The sequence below is a fragment of the Leptonychotes weddellii genome, chromosome 1, assembly GCF_054177405.1.
Source record: "Leptonychotes weddellii isolate Sample4059 chromosome 1, ASM5417740v2, whole genome shotgun sequence".
Classification (NCBI taxonomy): domain Eukaryota; kingdom Metazoa; phylum Chordata; class Mammalia; order Carnivora; family Phocidae; genus Leptonychotes; species Leptonychotes weddellii.
This window is the reverse complement of record NC_138369.1, coordinates 83,125,515-83,147,844: the sequence shown is the minus strand read 5'-3', so window position 1 is coordinate 83,147,844 and position 22,330 is coordinate 83,125,515. Positions and strand designations below refer to the sequence as shown.

The window sequence follows — 22,330 nt, the reverse complement described above, 5'->3', positions numbered from 1 at the left end:
AAAAAAAAAAATGGAGGCTCGGTGAAATGCCCTAAGTTTCGAGTGGGTGGCAGCCGGCGAGCTGCAGTGACCCAGGAAGCCGAAACTGCAGTGGCTGAGCCACCGAAATGGGGGCAGGGATACTGCCAGGCTCCTGGCCCGGCCACTGAAATACTGGCGTCACCACGAGAGCTACTGGTATTCCATAAACCATCCAGTTCTCTGCGAGATCCCTCTATGCAACTGGCCTCGTGCTCCTCATTTCCTTTAGGTCAGCACTACACCTGTGTCACCTCGGGGGAACCTGAACCCCTGCTCGGTCTTTGCACACCAAAATATCTACACCACGGCAAAAATCCACCTCCACCTCAGGCTGATGCTTCTCCATTCCCAGAACCAACATTTGAGAAACTCCTTCATCCAAAGGCTGCATTCTGCCCGTACGCCTTCTGAGCCAGCCCAAAGAACAGGACAATCTGCCCCAGGAGTGATGATGCAAACTTGAGGCATTCCAGCTAGACTCCTTTCCTTAGATAAAGTGAATAGGCTTGCTGGTGCTTTCTCCTAAGCACTGTGCAATAATCACTATTGATTCCAAAGTGTCATGAGATTTTAGAAAGGGCGCACTGGACAAACGGGGCACGTGACAGTAGACGAGTTGCCTGGGACACTCTCAGCTGTAAAATGAGGATGATATGTCACCTTGGAGTTGTAAGAATCAACAAGCTACTCTATTTCTTGCAGCAGCATGACCACACTTAAAAAATTCCTCTAGCTATAGGTTGTGATGATCTTTAGGACAGGTCAGCCCCGTCTATACACCAAGCCAAGCTGCCTTCACTCAACAGGACTGACAAGAGATGGCCCACCTTGCCAGCCAGGCTTGCAAACTGGCTTCACATCCACCTGCACCAGCGTGTCCTGAGCGGCGGGCTTCTGTCCACAGTCATAGGCGGTCACCAGGATCTCATACTGGCGTTGCTTGTCATAGCTCAGCTTCTCGGTATTTCTAATGTTGCCTGAGGACACAGGGATATTCAAAATTGTTTCAGATCAAATCAACCACACTGCAGTTTTTATTTTTTATTTAGATTCAATTTAGTTAACATATACCGTATCATTCGTTTTAGAGGTAGAGTTTAGTGCAGCTCTTTAAAATCCCTTCTCTACTCCTCTAACCTTCGCTGGAATGGAATGACCCCTTTCCTTACCTCCTCGTACAAACAAGGGCGAATAGGGGGCATGGCTTCCTCGTGTGGCCTGCTTGTGCCTTGGCGACAAATTCCCGGGAACCACTGGCTGGAGCCACCGGGCTGTGGGACAGGAATACTAGGGAATTCCAGGCACACAGCTGGAACCCAACTGGTGTGTTTGTTAGTCATGGGTTGTCAGAAAACTCCCTCCTAAAGTGTGCCCATGTGGTCGTGTCCCCGATGATGTAGGGTGCCAAGGCTCATCTGCCATGAAATCTCTGGGAAAAAGATGGGACTCAGAAATGTCCCGACACATATTTTTCAACATCTGGGCTTGTCGCCAGGAATGTTCACTGCCTCTTCTCACATTATTTTGCTACCAAATAGGAAGTAAAATCAATAAGGAAACGTGCGACCTCTCTTCTGAAAGCTACACAGAATAACAGATTCCTTGCCCTGGTGGCAAAGACGTTTTTCTTCTCCCAGAGAGACCAAACCATTTTTCTGGGCCATTGGTGAGCTTTTGTTCCTGTAAGTTGATGCTATAATTTGGAAATAAATATTTGATCACTAATGAGCAAAATTCAGATTGGACTACTTTTGCTGAAATACAGTTTTGGTTCTTTGGTTCACATGAATAAAGGCCCCGTGTGCATTTCATTACTTCTCGGTTTTTGATTCCAAGAGAGTGAAATCTTCCTTTGTGGGGAATAATTTCATTCTTACTTTTCTTCTGATAGTGGAGCTGACAGCAGTTTACAACTCCAGTGTTATCATTATCCTTCAGCAGAAGTGAAATTAAGAAAATGGAAACTTCAAAAAAACAAACCAACATGCTAATAAGCAAACACGGAATGGCTGATTCAGGTATATTTTTACAGTTCATCAAAACTAAGGGAAAACTCCATGATAAGCTTTCTTCCATTTTGACGGGTGTCTACGGCTTGTGTGAACTGAGGCAACAGGGACGAAGGCAAGAAAGCCTGGGGAATTCCTGAAGTCACGTCATGTTCTAAAGATCGGGGGAGTTGACGCACCGGTCACCCAACACTAGTGAAGCGGTCCTCAGTGCCAAGGCCACAGGCAGGGCTCCTCTCGTGGGAGCCAGGCCTTCGAAGGCGGGGAGGAGATCTCCTACAAAGCTGCCCGAGACTTAGGAGCATTTATTAGGAGCACTTATTCACTGTCTGCTCCAGACTGTTTCTAAAAACGTAATCGCGGCCACCGATTTTAAGTAAAATTTCGTTTAACAAAGCCAATCAAAAGTCTCTGAATGAAAATGGGTTTGATGTACCTTTGGCCTTGTGCCTGGTGTTCAGAATCGCTCTTGCTTCCCCCCCTTCTCCCCCATGCGCTCGGGTCTGAGCCCAGGCCCCCGCCAGGGCTGGAGCAGCTCAGTGCTGGGTTGGGGACATTTGCTGTGGGTTCTGTTAGCAAACTAGTGTGTGGTTACAGTCCTCACAGGGGAGGAATTCTTGCAGGTTGAAGCGCCGCAATAGAACCCCGTGAAGTAGGTTTCGGCAACATCAAATTGAATTTTGAACAAAAAGCTTTCCCTTTCCCTTTCTTTAAAGTTAAATGGCTTTCAAAAGATCCGCCTTTCGTAAGAGGAAGCCTCAGGGCTTACCAGCCATGTGACATTAAGCAGACAAAGCGCTACTGACCGTGGTAGAAAAATAAACACGCGGGCGCCTGGGTGGCTCAGTTGGTTAAGCGACTGCCTTCAGCTCAGGTCATGATCTCGGGGTCCTGGGATCGAGTCCCGCATCGGGCTCCCTGCTCTGCGGGGAGCCTGCTTCTCCCTCTCCCACTCCCCCTTCTTGTGTTCCCTCTCTCGCTGTGTCTCTCTCTGTCAAATAAATAAATAAAATCTTTAAAAAAAAAAAATAAAAAAAAAAAATAAACACGCAGCCGAAATCCCTGGCCCTGTGTGTGGCAGTGGAGCATCCTAGCAAGTCCTAGTGAAACTGTCCCAGAAACGAATGTGCTTTCTCCGCCACCACCGGCTTCATGCATGTGACAGTGGGTTTCGCAGCCTGGAATTTGAAGCCTTGGGTCAAATATACCTGTCTAATGTTGTGACTGATGATTGTGCCCGGCAGAGTCCTATTCGGACAAGCACACATTTAAAAATGTTTGGAAGCTCAAAAAGCCACCCATTTTGCTTCTGTTACAACTGCATTATTTTCCCCACTTTTGAATGATTTCTCCTAGTAGTGTCTTCTTAGGAGACCTGAGGCCACGGTTAACCCAGGTGAGTAGGGACTCCTGGGCCTATTTCTCTGGTCCAGATGAACCTGTAGAAGCTAGCTCTCAAAGAACAATCAGTACCTACCTTGCATATTAGTGAGGGTATTTTATATTATTTTATTATTTTATTTTTTTAAAGGTTTTATTTATTTATCTGACAGAGAGAGAGAGCACTAGCAGGGGGAGCAGAAGAGGGACAGAGAGAAGCAGGGAGCTTGACGTGGGGCTCGATCCCAAGACTCTGGGATCATGACCTGAGCCAAAGGCAGACGCTTAGCTGACTGAGCCACCCAGGTGCCCCATTAGTGAGGGTATTTTAAAACTGAGGCAGGGTAGGGCGCCTGGGTGGCTCAGTCGGTTAAGCGACTGCCTTCGGCTCAGGTCATGATCCTGGAGTCCCGGGATCGAGTCCCACATCGGGCTCCCTGCTCAGCAGGGAGTCTGCTTCTCCCTCTGACCCTCCCCCCTCTCATGTGCTCTCTCTCTCAAATAAATAAATAAAATCTTTAAAAAAAAAAAAAAAAACAACTGAGGCAGGGTAGAAGGACAATGAGACCAGCATGCTGACTGACCTGCACCCTCTCTCCAATGGGATTTAAATTGGAGTAACCCCTTTGGAAAGTTATATAGGTTAGTCACTTTGCAATTGCTCATGCCTTTGGGGCACGCAATTCCACATCTAAGAAACTGATTCTGGGAAAATGATAAAAATTGCAGATACAGGTGCAAATATGTTCATCTAAGTATTATTTCTTACAGTGAAAAATAATAAACTGGATGTCTGCTAGTACGGGAAGAGCTAAGTAAAGGAGTCTCTGCATCGGATGGGATGATTTTAGCACTAAAAGTGGTAATTCTGAAGTATTCTTTTTTTTTTTTTAAAGATTTTATTTATTTATTTGAGACAGAGAGAATGAGAGAGAGAGAGCACATGAGAGGGGGGGAGGGTCAGAGGCAGAAGCAGGCTCCCCGCTGAGCAGGGAGCCCGATGCGGGACTCGATCCAGGGACTCCAGGATCATGACCTGAGCCGAAGGCAGTCGCTTAACCAACTGAGCCACCCAGGCGCCCCCTGAAGTATTCTTAAGGGCGGAAAAAAGTCCGTATAATTGAACGTCAAGTGAAAAAGGGAGGATAAAGAAAAACAAGGAAAGTGTGGCCTTACTTTGTTAAAAAAAACTTCACAGAAAAAGTAGCGGTGGACTGTCAATAATGGCTATCTTTGGTGGGATTACAGGTGATTTATTTCCTTCTTCCCACTTTTCTATGCTTTCCAAATTTCCTACAAAGGGCATGCGTTACTTTTCTATTCGGATGGAAAGGAAATGTTTTCATTTACTTTAAAATACGCAGACTCTAGGGAGCACTTTGCCCAGAGGCGGCAGAGTCCCATGACTCACCAGGGCAGCCTGCTGGCCAAGAGAGGCTGCCTGGGGACCACACAGTTGCTCCCTCTGGTCATCCCCGATGGGGCCGAGGGCTCGGTTTGTGCGCCTCGTGTGCCAGCGAGAGCCTTGCTGGCAGAGCGTCCGACCTCTTGCACAGGCACGATACTTCACATGGTATTTCATCCCCATTTTACCGATGAGGATCTGAGGCAAGGGTTAAGTAACTTGTCAAAGATCTCTCCCTCCCTCTCTCTCTCTCTCTCTCTCTCTCTCACACACACACACACACACACACACACACACACAAATAATGGATGCAGGATTCAGATGCAACTTTGTAGTTCTGAAATTAAAAACCACAGCCATGCATTCCCGTCAAACATCATGAGGAGTTCGGGGACAATATCACTGGTGGAAGGCATAGGGGCCAACGCTCAGGGGATCTGGGCTCTAGTCCCAACTCTGCCACCAGGGTGACAGGTGCTGTTAGGCAAGCTCTTTATACTTTAGGACTCAGTTCTTTTTCATGCATTCAACGAGAGTGAGGATCTAGGCCCTATTGATCTCATAGAGACCAGCCAAGTACCAGGAGATGGGGGCCGGAAAGCCACCTGAAGTGAATCCAGAACTTCCTGAGAAGGAGTGGATGTCACCAACTCAGTTACCTGCTCCTAATTTCAGCCTGGAAATCCATGGGGAGTGAATAACCTTCATGTCCCAATCACTCAGGTAAATATCTGATGATCGTGGCACCATGAATGGAGCGTTCCCTCTCTGCCTGGTACCCTGTGAACATCATCCCTGGGCACCACTTCCCTGAGACCTCACAACCCCTCAAGGAGGCAGGGGCGGTTCCTGCCATGATTTCACAGGGGAGGAATTCAAGCAGAGGGAGGGCTGATGACCTCTGACAGGAAGAGGTTCAGTTTTGGGTTAAGACAATTTGGGCGGAATCCACGTAATGTCTTCTATCCTCTCTCCTGCCCTGCTTCGTGTCTTTCTCCCCCAAACAAAGAGCCTGGAAGGTTGGAGGGGCCAGGAGCCATCTCCCTGCAGTCATGGGGCTTCATTGAGGGAACCCCGAACTCAGCAGTACTTTCTCTGATATGCAGGCAAAGAACTTCTTCAAGGAGCCCGGAAGGTCGCTGGGAGAAGTGATGGATCAGGGCCAACTGGGAAGCTCATTAGAATGGGAGCAGCCGTTTCTGTGTCTGCCCCCAGGTCCTGCCTTCATTACTTGGAGAACTGCTTTTGTAAACCTCGCTGTCGGGGGGGCCCACACTCCCTGGGAGTGCCCACTCTCCTCTTCATCTTATGTTGTAAACCAATGTTGGAGGCAGAGGCTTGGCAAAGGACCATTACTCACTTTTAATGAGACAGCTAGGGAAATAAATTGGCATATGTTAGCGAAATGGCTCATCAAGGTGAGTAATTATCTTCATGACTGGGGCAGTTTACCCTCAGATGAAAGGATTTGCATCTCATCTCTCATTGGGCTGTGACTCTCCGGAAGTAAGGCAGGCGGTCAAGAGGAGCTTGACCACTCATCACAGAGCCCAGCACTTGTCTCGTCTTGCTCTTCACCAAGGACTCATCACTCCCCAAATTCCACAGCTTTTGTGCATGGGGACCACACAGTTGGTCACAGGGGAACAGAAAAGACAAACCAGTTGTTTTGTGTTTTATGGAGTGGTATGTGCGCGTGTGTGCACGCGTGTGTGTGTGTGCGTGTGTGTGTATGTGATGTGTGTGAGACATGTGTCTGTGTGGTGGGGACAAGCTGGACACATCACAGGGCCTGTAGGAAAAGCTATCAGGAAGCAGTTTTGATAGGTTCTACTGAGTGAAATTACCTACCTCTTCATCCTGAACCAATCTTTAAAGTCCAGTATTTTCTCCTGTACCCTCCTGTGCACTCATGCACTGATCCTGTGTTCCACACAGTGAGCATCTAGCTATGTCCAGGTTTGCAACTGTCGGTTTCCACATGTTTTATCATTTTACAAGGAAACTGTCTTATTACTATTTTGTCTGTTTTATGAATGTTGCTTTCGTCGTCCAAGGCAGATCATAAACCACAGGAGGCCAGGGATGAGGGTGTCTCCTTGGCTTTCATCCCCTTCCATCCTGAGAACCTGCTGCAGTTCTCAGGATGCAGAAGACCGGGTCACAGGATAAGTTTCTCCCGGGTCTTGACATCAAGGAGCACTGGAAGCGCTAATGACGTGCAAGCAGGTGACTGATGGTCTCCTTCTCTCTAGACGTTGGCTACCCGGAAGCCCCAAGCAAATCCTCTGCCTCACCCTGGCTCATGGCAGGCTTTATGCATCACCCTCACCCTCAATGCCACCTGACTTTCTATTTGTTATTTTGACTTTCTTCCCACTGTATGGTAAGCTACATGTGGGCAGGCCCATGTCTGTTTTGAGTTCCACTCTGCCTCCATTCCCAGTTCCCAGCACCGTGCCAGGACTCAGGCCATATTTACAGAGTAGATGAACTTCAGGTTTTGCAACTTTTGCATCTTTGTGCCAGTATTATATGATCCTATTTGAAACAAAGCGGGGATGCTTTGTTTCACTCACGCTATTCAATAATATACTTGGCAAGTCATTATCATTTGATTAACATGGAGTTATTGAAAATTGCATTTAAAGTGGGCTGAGTTGATTGGGCCTCTGGCTGAGCTGTTTACACTATAAGTTTTTTTTATTAATGGTGATGGGGAAATACACAAGTGGCTTTATAGGACTGTTTTCAGTTCAGTAAGTTCAGTTTTGGATTGGGGTATGGTGGGAGGCTTCATTCATTCCTCATTCTCACTACGGTAGAAATTCCCAAAGGACATTGGCAAGCCCATTAAGATTCCTAAATGAATCTAAGCGCAGAAGGTGTTTCCAAAAATCTCTACTTTCTCTTTTAGCATTTTTTTTTGTTTTTTTGGTCTGAGAGCAGGAAGCAGATGACTGGGCTTAGGGGTGATGTCACAATTGGTGATAGAGGAAAGGGAATCAGATATGGCCGAGTTGATGGCATGGCAATTGGAAAATTCTACCAGAAAACCTGTCTTCAGTATCCAGATGTGTGGCATTACGAGTTCTACACATAGTGTGCACTGAGTAGGTTTCTGAGGTGTTTGGGGGGATTTCAGACCTGGCTGTGCTGCTAACAATACGAGGCCATCCCCTCTAGCGTGGGACTGAGTTCTGGGTTACAGAGCCCGGGTCACGGATGGCGAGGGAGTCATCACCTGCCACGGACATTCAGAGCCCCCACCTGGCCTTCTGAGGGGGTGGTGGAGGTGTTTCCCCGCCCCGCACTGAGGGCCTCTCAGGACACTCACCATTTCTGTCAATGGCAAAGGGCACGTCAGTTGTGACGATTTCATAGTTGCAAATCTGGCTGTACTGGGGGGAGCAGTCCTCGTCGACGGCCTCCACCTGCAGGATGCTGTCGTAGATCTTCCCCTCTGTCACGACCGCCCTGTAGGCTGGCTCTTTGAAGGTGGGAGCAAACTCATTGATGTCCTTCACCTGGATGTGGACCACGGCCCTGGGACCACACACAGGAAGGAAGAGGCGGTGGTAAAGGGAGGATGACACTGTCCTCCCACACCTCCCATGGGCACTGACTCCGGTCCCAGCGCTGAGATTGCACAGAAACCACAGCTATTCGGGATGGTTGTTGTCTGAGCGCTCGGTCCACCCTCCCACTGGAGAGCCCGTCTCCTGTCCCTTCCCTGGTCCTGAGATGAACCCGCCGCTTCTCTGGCCTTCCCTGCTACCCAGCTTTGGGCACCGATCCCCTGGAGATCACCTCCCCTTTCCCTTATTCACTCCTCCTCTGTTCATTCTCTCTTCCTTTCAGTAAGAATTTAACCACTCTGACTCCGTGTGAGGCTCAGAGCCAAACTCCATAAGGGAGAGAGTTTCAACCCAAACTAAAAAGTTCTGGGACAGAGACAAGCGTGTGGCATGGCAGAAACCCAGAGAAAGGTCCCAGCCAGGTCTGCAGGGATGGGCCGACTCAGGGAAGGCTTCTCGGAGGAAGTGACACCTGAGCGCAGGGAAGCGGCTGAGCAGCCTGGAGCACCGTGGTGTGACCACGGGGTATACACACCTGAGGAGCAGTGTGGGCGGGGGTGGGAGGGGTGCAGGGAGCCCTGCCGGGCCACTCACTTGTGTGACTTCTTCCAGGCCGTCTCCCGGGGCCCCGCGCCACAGTCATAGGCCTGGATGATGAATGTGTACTCTTTCTGCAGCTCGCAGTCGATGGGGCTCTTGGCATGCAGCCGGCCCTCTCCTGACGTCTTGTTGAGCACCACGGCCTCGAAGGGCAGCTCCTGGCCGTGGATTCTGAAGGCACAAATTTCCCCTGCAGAAGGATGCAAGACAGTGAATGGGGATCCTGCGAATTGCCAGACTGAAGACAGAATTTCTCTTGGACAGATTTGCAAACCCAAAACCTCCAGGCCATTTCCTCCACACAAAGAATTGTCAAACTAGAAGAAGAGGCCTCCGGAGACCCAGCCCAACATGCTCATTTCAAGGATGGTAAAATTGAAGTGTTTCACACATAGAAATGTCACCCATACAGTGTATCCGGCAGGGAAAAAGGGGAGTCATGGTGCTGGGGCGGGGTGGGGGGCTGGCTGATTGTCCTAGTTTGCTGCTTTTCCTAGCAGCTTTCCCACTTGCCCTCTGCCCAGTGTGAGAAGAAGGATTTTTGCCCACAGCCTCAAGATAAATGACTGCAGAGGAAAGAGGAAAAGGCCAAAGCTTTCACAGTGTTTTGCCCTCTGAACCAGCAGCAAGAGCATTGTGGGGAACTTATTAAGAATACAGACCCCCGGGACCCACCAGCCCTCCTGAATCAGAATCTGCATTGTTTTTTTTTAACCAGGCCCCTGGTGAGGTGATTTGTTTGCTCACTAAATGTGAGCAGCACTGCTCTATCCTGTCCTGGCTTAAACGCCCCCACGTTGCTGCAGCCAGCTCCCCCTACCTCCACCATCCCCGTCTCTCCACCCACCTCTTCCCTGTGGGGAGAGGGGCACCACTCAGTTGCAATTTTCTCTCATAACAGTGGGGGTGAGTCCTAGTTCCAGATCCCCGTGGAGCCTGAAAAGCTAACTTCTTAAAGAGCTGAACATGTTGTGAAATTAATGTATTTCTCCCCCTCAGCTGGGTTAATGTGTATTATAACTATTTCTCTGCATTAAAATTATAAGGCTGTGCAAACAACTTTTTCTCAATTGATGGATATTTATTTCTTGAACCCCGACTGCAAGTAAGCTCTGTAGTAAGTGCCTTGGGAATGACTGAAAACTTAAGACACGTTCTCTTCCTGTCTTGTTGGGGTGACCATGTCACCCATTGATGGTGCGGGGGGTGGGGTGTGTGTGGAGCATCACATGCCACAGGCAGCAAAGAGCTCAGCTCTAGGCTACTGGGGGGTAAAACAAAGACTTGGAGGCCAGAGGCCCGGAGTCACATCCTGGGTTTACCACATACTTGCTGCTGTGGTCAAATTAGATTGACCCTGGGTCTCAATTGTGTCACCTATAAAATGGCCCAGGAGATGGTGTAGGGGGAGGGCGTCTACCCTGCGATGCCCCAACCCTGGTCTGACATTGTCCCCCCACACTGCTGGGACCAGGGTGAGGGGCCTAGTGTGCACAATTTAAGGGGGTCCTCACTCTGAGGGCAACCAGGTGTCTTCTTGCCTCTAGTCCAGGCGTGGCCAGCTGTTTCAAAGAGGAAGAGTCTCCTGACACCATGGGGAGAAGGGGTAACATGATTGTAGCCCTGCTCCGCACCAGGCACCGAGCTCCATATCTCCACCCAGGTGACCTTATTCAATCTTCATTGCAAACCTGGAGGCAGGGGTGTTATCCCAATTTGTAAAATTAAAAAGAAGAAGGAGGAGGAGGAGGAGGAGGAAGAGGAGGAGGAGGAAGGGAAAGGGAATCTGAATCAGAGAGGTTATCACCTGCTCCAGGTCACAGAGCTGAAGTCGGTGGAAGCCCCAGGTATGGCTGACTCCTGAGCCATGCCCCTTCTACTCCATGGCAATGGCACCCTCTGTAAGCAGCCCCATAACTTCAAGGGGGCTGCACTGGGATCGCTTCCAGTAGCATTCTATATTCCCATTCAAGTCTCACTCTGGAGAGAAATCCCCCATTTTACATACAGGAAGCATGCCCTGATCTCTTACTAACAATGTTTTCTGAGATGGTCAATCAATACCCGTCTTACCTCTAGGCTTTTATTTTTTATTATTTCATCTATCCTCAATTTCATTATGGGCACTCCATTTTCACTACAGCCCCTTCTGGCCATTTCTCAGACGTAGGGGCAGAATAATGGACAAGACAGGCAGGTTGCAGACCAGGCCTAACAAGAAGGACGGGTCCCATTCGGCCACTGTTGCTCAGCATCAGTGGCGTCGCTGTCCGGCTCTCGGACAAGGTTAGCTCTGCAGCCCCTCAGGGCGGAACAGCAGGTTTAGTCTGGTTCTCCTGTTTAATTTCTGCTCTGAGTTGGCTGGGGTTGAATGGATGAACTTCTGAAGTACCTGCCTTGTGATTACATTCCCAAGATCAATGCCAATATGGCAATATTATCAACCAATGTGCCCAACCTGGTTCTGGGGCAGTCTCTGGAGTGCCCAACCACCACATAATTAGAGGACCAATCATGCCATTTTTCTTTGAAGAGTCGAGTTAAACCGAAAATAAATGAGGGTAATTTTCTGTTAGAAATATTTGATCACCGCTAAAGTGGTTCTCAAGACTCAGAAATCCTTAACAAGAGGGAAGGAGAGGACGGAGGAAAAGGAGACACGGGGGAGGGAGAGACACAGGAAGCCTCAGGGCCACACGTTTCATCTAAGTCCAGCTCAGTTCAGTTCAATAAGACCAGAACTTTCTGAGAGCCAAGTAAGCGCCAGGCACCGTGCTGGGCCCGGAGACACAAAGGAAAGGACTTGGATCCCTTAAGAAGCAAGGACAGCCTATTTATTGTCAAGCACTCATTACCTAGAAGAGACAGCAAGTAAACAAGGGCCATAGGATGCTCACGGAGTCTCACCAGCTCGGACTGAGACAGGATTTAGCCTCTTGGGAACAAACACTAGAATTCAGGCCATGCTCATTTATCCCACCTCTTTATCTGACACTTGTGTTCCAGGTGCAAAAACAGTCATCCATTTTTTCATTCATTTGTTCACTGCATGGATATTTATTAGGGACCACGTGCCCAGTCCTGGTGCCACACTGAGGAGCAAAACCAGACCTAGTCCCGGCCTATATGCTGCTGGCAGTTCAGTGGGAGGACAGTGAGCAATCTGATCCTCACAGCCCTAAACGAAGAAGGGTGACCATGATGCGTGATTGAAGGAGAGCTCCACGGGCAGAGGAAGTTCTGACCTGTCAGCCGGGCAGGGAGGCCTACCTAAGGATGTGACAGCTGAGCTAATAGATCACAGGAGGAGGAGGAGGAACATGCCCAGGCCAGGAGGGAGGCAAGTGAGCTTCAGGGAGGGGAGCAGATCCCTAGGGCCCTTCGCCCAAGGGATCTGCAGGGCCCATGTGGCAGGAGCACAGACCATGGGCAAGGCCAGCTTCATGGGCATGTGACCCAAGAGCCACATAGTGCTCTGTGCTTAAGAGGATCCTGAGCTGGATTTAAATCTCTGTTGTTACCATCTTGAAATTCTTTTTTTCTTTTTTTAAAGATTTTGTTTATTTATTTGAGAGACAGAGAGACAGAGAACATGAGAGGGAGTGAGCACAAGCAGTGGGGAGAGTCAGAGGGAGGGAGAAGAAGGCTTCCCGCTGAGCAGGGAGCCTGATGCAGGACTTGATCCCAGGACCCTGGGATCATGACCTGAGCTGAAAGACGCTTAACTGACTTGAGCCATCCAGGCACCCCCCATCTTGAAATTCTTAATAATTTTATGTTTGAACTTGTGTTTCGCACATGAATTCTGATGGGACAATGCAGCATGTCCATGAGCAGAGGAGATAGATTCATTGTTCTTGCTGTTCCATTTACATATAGTGCTCAGGATGCCCAGTGAGCACAGAATTCCAGAGTGCTCACGATGTGTGGGAGGGTCAGTGGACTGAGAGTGAGAAGTTAAGCGTGTGATGTCTATGACTGAGGAAGCAGGGAGCTGACCACCCTGTTTGAACCACAATTGTTTTGAATGCAGAAGGAAGGCAGGGGTGTTTTAAGACACATGACCAACCAAAGAACCTGTGTTATCTTTTTTCACTCACGTTACTTCCCTGTAGTAGTCAATCGATTATACTGGAAATGGCAGAGAAGAAGAGGACAGCAAGGACAGCCTCTGGTTCCTTGTGTCTGGGGCTGTCCTTCTTACCAGTAAGCCTAGGGCAGAGAGTGTGGATAAAATGCGTGCCTATCAAGAAGCAAAATAAACACAGTTGAGTTCCATTTGTGTTCATGTGGCATTTACACTGCTCTGGTGAAGAATGAAATACATATGCATACATGAGCTATGAAATGTAAATTCTGTAATTTTGGGAGACTCTGCACAGCAGTTAACTGCTCTTATATTTGCATTTAAAACTGGCATTGCATAGTACAAAGATGAATGGTAAAATTCATGCTCATAATTTAACATTTTAATTTGTCTTTACCTAGAATGACATCAAAGAGCAAATTAAGAATACCACAAGTTGAGAGAGGATCTGCGGAAGAAAGGTCCCAGGATGGCGTGCTGAGGGGGAAGAATATTTCAAACTGCAGTTCCCAGCGTCAGTGTGTGACTCACTGGGCTGTCTCCACCTTTTGTGAGGTCTGCCACTAGAATTTGTTATCACTGATAAATGATTGCAGTGTGTGTGGGGGGGTGATGTGCTTAAAGTAGAAGTTTGTAAGGATCGTGGTAAGTGGTGGTTTCCATATAAAAATATCACTTCTAAAATCTGGCTCTCTGATACGCGTCCTTGGGTAGGAGAGCAGCACACAGACGGGCGGGCATACCGGGCCAGCAGTGGGCTCTGCGGGGAAGGGAGGGCACTAGCACCAGGCTGCTGGGCCTCTGGCTGTGAGCCGCACTGGCCGTGGTCTCAGGAGGCTGGACTCGGCCTCCCCCAGCTGCCCCCTTGAGAGGCCAGACCAGAAGAGGGACTCGTGCGGTATCGGGGTGGGGCATGATGGCTCCCCACCTCAGCACCCTTGTCTCACGATTACCTTCTCTTCCACAGGAATGCACCTCCCAACACCCCCCAAACACTGACATAGCTGTCTCTTAAGTCGTCCCATAAGATTCTGGGGGAAATGAATGAAACTGATGGGTGAATGAAATAGATTTTTAGAATGTACTTGGTGCCTAACTTTGAATACCCTTGAACAATAGGTTGTGTTGATTCCATTTTTCAGATGAGGACACTGAGTCTCAGATTAAGTGGTTCATCCGAAGTCACTTTGATAGTAAGGAGTGGATCAAGGACTGATTTAGGTCCTCTGATTCTGAATCCAGCACACTCTTTGTTCATTCTTGTTGCTTATCACTGGGTGAGTGTGACAGTATAGGACAGTGGTTCTCCAAGTGTGATCTGTGGACTGCTGGGATCCCCAAGACTCCTGCTGCGGGCTCCACAGAGTCAAAATGACCATGCTATTAACATTAAGACATTTCTTGACTTTTTCACTGTGGTGATATTTGCACTGATGGTAGAAAAGCAATGGTGAATAAAAGTGCTAGTGCCTGGGTACCTGGGTGGCTCAGTCGGTTAAGCGTCTGCCTTCGGCTCAAGTCATGATCCCAGGGTCCTGGGATCGAGCCCTGGGTCAGGCTCCCTGCTCGGCAGGAGCCTGTTTCTCCCCCCCCCCTTCCCACTTGTGCTCTCTCTCACTCTCTCTGTCTCTCTCTCTCTCAAATAAATAAATAAATCTTAAAAAAAAAATGCTGATGCCCTAGTGGCACCTAGCTGCATTCTTTACCACATAGAGTTGGAGTCCAAAAAAAAGTCAATTTCACTTGAGAATGACTTGAATAATGCAGTAAATAGTATTAATTTAATTAAATCTCTAACCTCGAGTATACATCTTTTTAATATTCTGCGTAACAAAATGGAAAGCATTCGTACAGCACCTTGCATAGCAAAGTATGCTAGTGTGTCTCTAAGAAAAGCTTTTGTGTGAGTTGCGTGGGAGCTGGACTAGGACCTTTTTTCATAGAATGCCTTTTTTACTTGAAAGAATGATTGACGGACAAACCACATTTATTCAAACTGCAGTGTGCGGCAGATTTTTTTGTAAAGTAAGCCTGTCACTTCCAGGAAAAGAACCCGTAGTATTTGTTGCCAATGATAAGATTAGAGCTTTCAATTTTGGAAAACTCGTGTCTGCTACATTAAGTTTTCACAATTTAATACTTTTGTGATGAGATGGTTAGTGATATTAATGAATGTGACTGTGGGATACCATATAATGAAATACGTCAAGTTTTGAAAGACCTGCTTGCCAGTGAATCAGTATCTTCCAAATGACCAATGTATAGTATTACACAGTCACGGATGGGTAAAAGATCCATTCAAAGTGCGAGACAGACCAGTGGATTCTAATATAACAGTATATGATAAGTTCATTAACATGATTTCAGATTCCTTATTATAACTAACCTTTAAGAAACGATTGCTTATGGAGTTCAGGTATTGTTATCAGAGAAGAATATCTATAGTTATCTGAAAAGATTTTTAAAATACTCCTCCCTTTTCCAACTACATACCTAGATGAGGCCATATTTTTTTCTTCACATACTTCCTCTAAACAACGTATCTCAACAGACTGAGGAAGAAGCAGATGAGGCTCTAGCTGTCTCCTAGCAAGCTAGACATTGAAGAGATTGCAAAACTGGAAACAATGCTACTCTTCTCACTAATTTATTTTGTTTTGGTAAAAATATATATATATATATATAAGATTTTATTTATTTATTTGACAGAGAGAGAAGGAGAGAGAGCACAAGCAGCGGGAGTGGTAGGCAGAGGGAGAGAGAGAAGCAGACTCCCTGCTGAGCAGGGAGCCCGATGCGGGGCTCCATCCCAGGACCCTGGGATCATGACCTGAGCTGAAGGCAGATGCTTAACTGACTGAGTCACCCAGGCGCTCTGGAAAATATATGTATTTTTGTCAAAGTATGGTATTTATGTTAACATGTAATGAATTTATTATTGTTGTTTTTAAGTGAATTAAAATAAGGATTTCAAAGTTTCTCAGTATTACTTTCTTCTATAATAAACATCGATAGAAATAACCCACATAGACAAAAACTCATGCGGGTCCTTAATAATGTTTATGAGTGTAGGGGTCATGAGATCAAAAAACTTGAGAAGTCTGTTCTTGTAACTTACCAAGCACACTTTCCACCCAGATCATGATTCCATATCCTATTCCTGATGCTTAAAACACAGCCCATCATCTCTCAGAGAACTCCCAACCTCAGAGCAACACAACATGTTTTTTATCTCACAGCTGAAGCCTTTGTAGTGAGCTCACCTATATAGCTGAATGTTGGGGGGAAAGAAATCTCATTTCCAGATCTTCATCCAGACATGGATGGTTACAATCTGGCTCTGGAGCCAGAGAGGCTGGACTCGAATCCTACCTCTCTGGTTAATTACCTGTGTGACCTTGGGCAAGTCACTTACCTCTCTGTGCCTGTTTCATCATCTGTAAAATGGGATGATACCAGTCATAGCCACCTCATTGCAATTTTGGTTGTTGGGAGGATTAAATGAGTTAACACATGTAGAACACTTAATAGTGCCTGCTATGAAGGTAAGTCCTACATAAATGTTAGCTCTTAACCCTGTCATGATATTGAAGAAAAGTCACACACCTCTGGCAAACTCCCTGTTCACTTTTGAGAAGTGAAGAGGCTGAATGTGGAGACGATTTCATCAGCAAAAATATTTGGAATCATTCAAAACTTGTCTGCTCCAGGACCCACCTTGTACCCACCAGCCACGGCTTACATACCCTTGGTTTCCTGAACATATAGTCTGCGACTATATCCCATGTCTGCAAAATCTCATCCAGGCCAGTACTGCTTCACAGGTCGGGTTTTTGGGGTGGGTGGGCACCGTTTGCCTCCTTGATTTTGCTCTGCAGCAGCTGGAGGTCGCTAGCGGCCATTATTGGGCAAGAGTCAGGAGTGCTAAGCATCCTGCTCTGAACAGGCCAGTCTTAGTCCAGCAAGAACCATCTCACCCAAAATGGTGATAGTGCCCCCTTGAGAAACACTCTACCTGAAGCATGCAGCTAGTCTTCTGGTGGAGCTAGCACCAGGCTAGGTCCGTGGCCCCAGACCTGAGGAAAATGATAGATCTTGTAAAGGCTTCTCCTCCAGATTGGCAAGGTGCCTGCAGCGGGAAGATGATCCCACCTGCTGTCCGCTGCCTGCCGTGTGCTCCAGCATGCACACTGGCAGACCGTGACCACAGACAGCGCTGCCAGAGGGCTTGGCGGGGGGGGTACGATGAGTAAAGTGTGCTCTACCCCGCTACCTGGAGCCATGTGCAGTCACTTTAAGTATAATAAAATGGGAAAGGATAAATACTAATCATATCAAGAGGCAATCATGTCCGGAATATCAAGTTAGGGTTGAACTGAGAAATAAATCTATACCTTAAAAGAAAGAGTTGATTTTAAGCCCTCTTGCTCCTGATAAAAACTTAGAATGTCCCAAAGTAGAAAGCAAAAGGGAAAGGTTTGATGGATCATTGCTTTTGCTGCTCCCTCACGTGTCTGGTGGCAGGCAGATGACCTTGGTTGGGGTCCCGGCTCTCTTCTTCTCAGCTGTGTGACCTTGGCTGGTTCCTAAGTTCCTCTTCATTACAACTGAGGATATGACCACACCAAATCCTGAACAGGTGCCATGAGGCTGCGCTGACACACGAAATGCGTAAGCACTCTGGGAAGTGTGAAGGTCTATCTGCTTTTTATTATTGCGATAATAATAAATCCTGCTTTCAAGCCTGCAAGTAGCTAAATGCATATTGACGACTTACTTTATTCCTATTAGACACCGAAGTCAGGGGGAGGGGAGGTGTCACCATTTATAGCTTTCTGTCTACTTAGTATTGAGCAATATAAAACATATTCTTTTATTTAAAAAGTCATTTTCCAGGGCGCCTGGGTGGCTCAGTCGGTTAAGTGTCTGCCTTCGTCTCAGGTCGTTATCCCGGGGTCCCTGCTCAGTGGGGAGCCTGCTTCTCCCTCTCCCTCTGCCACTCCCCCTGCTTGCTCTCTTCCTTTCAAATAAAAAAATAATAAATAAATAAAAATAAATTTTAAAAAGTCATTTTCCTATGTTCTGAAATCAAAATCCCCCTCCTTTTGGAAAATTTATGAAGACCAAAGAAGACAATGCATTTTTCCTTCTTTGGCAATGTTTGTTGAGTGAAAAAATGATACAAGTAATATATAAGCTGAGAGACTTGGAGAAGTCCCCCTGGGTCAGCTAATCACAGTTAGGTCAAGTAGAACTTGAAGAGATGTCCGGCAGTCATTTGCTCTGCCTGGTGCCCAACAGTCTGGAGTTGAAGGACTCCAGGTACAAACATGTGCTATATTCATCATTCACTCAGCAAACCTTCCCTAGACGTGCATAATAAACAGAAATGGAGTGAATAATAATTTATAAAATTCACTGCAGCTCACATTAATTGAGCATTTGCAAAGGACCCGGCACTTACTTGGGTCTACGGTGAAAACAACCTGCATCTCTTTATGTGCTGACCTGCCTGGCCAGCAGCTGAAGATCTGGATGAACCAGAGACTAGCTCTGTGTTTGAAGACAGGAAAAGGAGGCAGACGTACAAAGAGTTAAGTGCAATGAAGTACTCAAAGGCTGTAACAGGTGTCTTCTCTGGGCGTGGTGAGAACACAAAGCATGACGGTCAGTCAATCTCACCCCTAAATCCTTCCAGATGCAGTTGTTTGCTGTCATGTAGCTACCACAGAGGAGTGCTGTTGCTGCCAGGAGGACTGAATTTCAGCCTGAACATCTCTGCTGGGACAAGACCCTGCCTAGAGATGCCATCAGGCCTTCCTCTTTATAATAGCATTTCCGGGCTTCTGTTCCTAGCAGAAGGGTAGCACAGGTCCGTGCCTGGTAGATGAGACAGCTCTTTCCTAGTCCCACCCTTGTGCCCTCGCTGGTGGGAGCGACTCCCTGCCCTCCTGCTGACCTCGCTGGTTGATCCCCAGGTATCCACAGTTGAGGTCAGAAGGGAGAAGGGAGGGAGCAAGGAAACCACACTGAATAGGATAGGGACTGAGTTCATCATGGCTGGATTTTTAATGTTTGCCAAGAATGTTTTAGAACTCCAGTGTCTCAAAAATTACTGACATGGATGCAATTACCAGATGGGAAGAGACACATTCCTCACTGCCAAGCAGGAATGGGGGATTGTCAAAGACAGTGGAGAGTCTTATTTAAAAATGAAGGGATTGTGTTTGCCCACAGCTGTTGGGTTCAGTTCAGTCAGACCCACTCCACAGTCATTACTTGGAATCTACCTCAGCTAACTCCTACTTGGCCTTTAGGGGAAACAATGGATGTTGAAGTGCCTGGAGAATGAAAAAGTCCTATGCATATATAATGGCCCTCTTCCATTCTCCAATTATCTCCATCAACAAAGTTTTTGTAAGCATCTACCTCCTGCAGGGAGGGAATCTTAGGAGATGCTGAGGTGTCCAGAAGCCTATGACTCTTAAAATCAGAGTCAGGGCTCATGATTTCAGAAATAGGAGCTATCCATAGAACCAAATTTTTTTTTCTTTTTTTTAATTGAAGTATAGTTAACATACAGTGTTATATTAGTTTCAGGTGTACAATATAGTGAGTCAACATTTCCACACATTACTCAGTGCTCATCATAATAAGTGTATACTTGATCCCCTTTATCTATCTCACCCATCCCCCACCCAGAGTCTGTTTTTTGTCTTTTTTTCCTTTGTTTCTTAAATTCCACATGTGTATCAAATCATATGGTATTTGTCTTTTTCTGACTGATTTCACTTAGCATTTTACCCTCCAGATCCACCCATGTTCCAAATGGCAAGATCTCATTCTTTTTTATGGCTGAATAATATTCTATTATATATATATATACATCACATTTTCTTTTTTAAAACTTTTTAAAGATTTTATTTATTTATTTGAGAGAAAAAGAGAGAGAGACTATGAGCAGGGGGAGGGGCAGAGGGAGAGGGAGAGGGAGAAGCAGACTCCCTGCTGAGCAGGGAGCCCCATGTGGGGCTCCATCTCAGGACTCTGAGCTGAAGGCAGACACTTAACTGACCGAGCCATCTAGGCACCCCTATATATCATTTTCTTTATCCATTTATCTATTGATTGACACTTGGGTTGCTTCCATAACTTGGCTATTGTAAACAATGCTGCCATAACATAGGGGAGCAGATAGATATTTTTTTCTGGAATTAGTATTTTTGTTTTCTTTAGGTAAATACCCAGTAGTAGAATTACTGGATCATAGGGTAATTCTATTTTTAATTTTTTGAAGAATCTCCATACTGTTTTCCATCATGGCTGTACCAATTTGCACTTCCACTAACAGCACACGAGGGTTCTTTTTTCTCCACATCCTTGCTAACACTTGCTGTTTTTTGTGTTTTTGATTTTAGCCATTCTGGCAGGTGTGAGGTGATACCTCATTGTGGTTTTGATTTGCATTTCCCTGATGATGAGCGATGTTGAGCAATTTTTCATGTGTCTGTTGGCCATGTGCATGTCTTCTTTGGAGAAATGTCTATTCAGGTCTCCTGCCCATTTTTAAATCAGATTATTTGTTGGTTTGTTTTGGTATTGAGTTGTATAAATTCTCTATATATTTTGGATACTAACCCTTTATCGGATATGTCATTTGCAAATACCTTCTCCCACTCAGTAGGTTGCCTTTTAGTTTTGTTGATAGTTTTCTTAACTGTGCAAAAGCTTTTTATTTTGATGTACTCCCTGTAGTTTATTTTTGCTTTTTTTCCCCTTGCCTAAGGAGACATATCTAGAAAAATGTTTCTATGGCCGATCTCAAAGAAATTACTAGGTTTTCTTCTAGGAGTTTTATGATTTCGGGTCTCATATTTAGATCTCTAAACCATGTTGAGTTTATTTTTGTGTGTGTCCAGTTTCATTCTTTTCATTCTTTTGCATGTAGCTGTCCAGTTTTCCCAGAACCATTTATCAAAGACACGGTTTTTTCCCCATTGTATATTCTTGCCTCCTTTGTTGAAGATTAATTGACCATATAAGCATGGATTTATTTCTGGGCTCTCTGTTCTGTTCCATTGATCTATGTGTCTATTTTTGTGCCAGTACCATACTGTTTTAATTACTATAGCTTTGTAACATATCTTGAAATCTGGGATTGTGAGGACCAAATAATTAATGAGTGCTAATGAGTTTTCAAGATACAAAGACTGAATATTATAAACTCCTCAATTAACCAGAGGAAGACCTGAAGACTAATATTAAAATAGAATGGGTATAGAGCATACTGACAGGTAAAATCTTTGGAATCTCTTCCTGTCTCCTTTTTCTCAGTGTCAAAACAGGGGTCTCACATACAGCCTCAACATTGAACCAGTCAGAAGCTCTAACCCAATCAAACCTGAAGGCTTTGTTTGCTTCCACCCAATTTTTTAAAATTTATTTTTTTCTGTAATTCATTCTGAATTTTTCTCATCTACAGTGTCTTTAGGAACTTGGATAGGCACAGAATGCAAGTTTCCCTTCGAAGGACACCTTCTTGAATGCGCTACTCCACACTTTTCAGGGTGGAAGTCACTAGCCCCAGTATGGCCCTTGAACACTGGATATGTAGCTAGTGTGACTGAAAAGCTGGATTTTAAATTTTATTTAATTTTTATCATTTGAATTGTTCATTAAAGAACAGTTGCTCAATTCAGTTACTCAAAAACTTTTAAGTATGTTTGGGTATGTGAATCAGTTTTTTCAACCATAAATTATGAAATCTACATACAGACCAAATATTTCCAATGAAAATTCAGAGTCCAAACTGAGATGTCTTATAAAGGTAAAATACACATCAGATTTAAAAACCTTTTTTATGAAAAATTTCTCACTAATAGTTTTCTATTTGATAGCATATCAAAATTATAATATTGGATATTTTGGGCATATAACAGATTATTGAAATCAATTTCACCTGTTTCTTTTTACTTTTTACTTGTTTAATGCGGCTACTAGAAAATAAATAATTATGTATGTGGCTGGAATTATATTTCTGTTGGACAGTCTTGCTCTACATAATTAATAGGATACATCATTAAAGCTAATTTTCCCATAGAAATAAATGTAATGATAGCCAAACTGTGGAAAGAGCCAAGATGTCCATCGACAGATGACTGGATAAAGAAGATGTGGTATATATATACAATGGAATATTATGCAGCCATCAAAAGGAATGAGATCTTGCCATTTGCAACGACGTGGATGG

General features: G+C 45.8%; 1 protein-coding gene across 1 annotated transcript in view; it reads right to left on the bottom strand.

The window, feature by feature from the left end:
• CLSTN2 (calsyntenin 2) overlaps positions 1-22,330 on the bottom strand; it is a 528,546-nt gene that overhangs the window by 119,087 nt on the left and 387,129 nt on the right. Inside the window, exons 3-5 of the mRNA XM_081804133.1 lie at positions 8,988-9,183; positions 8,153-8,361; positions 849-998 (exon numbers count right to left, since the gene is read on the bottom strand). Of these exons, the coding sequence (XP_081660259.1) occupies positions 849-998; positions 8,153-8,361; positions 8,988-9,183 (555 nt within the window). The remainder of the gene's footprint in view (positions 1-848; positions 999-8,152; positions 8,362-8,987; positions 9,184-22,330) is intronic.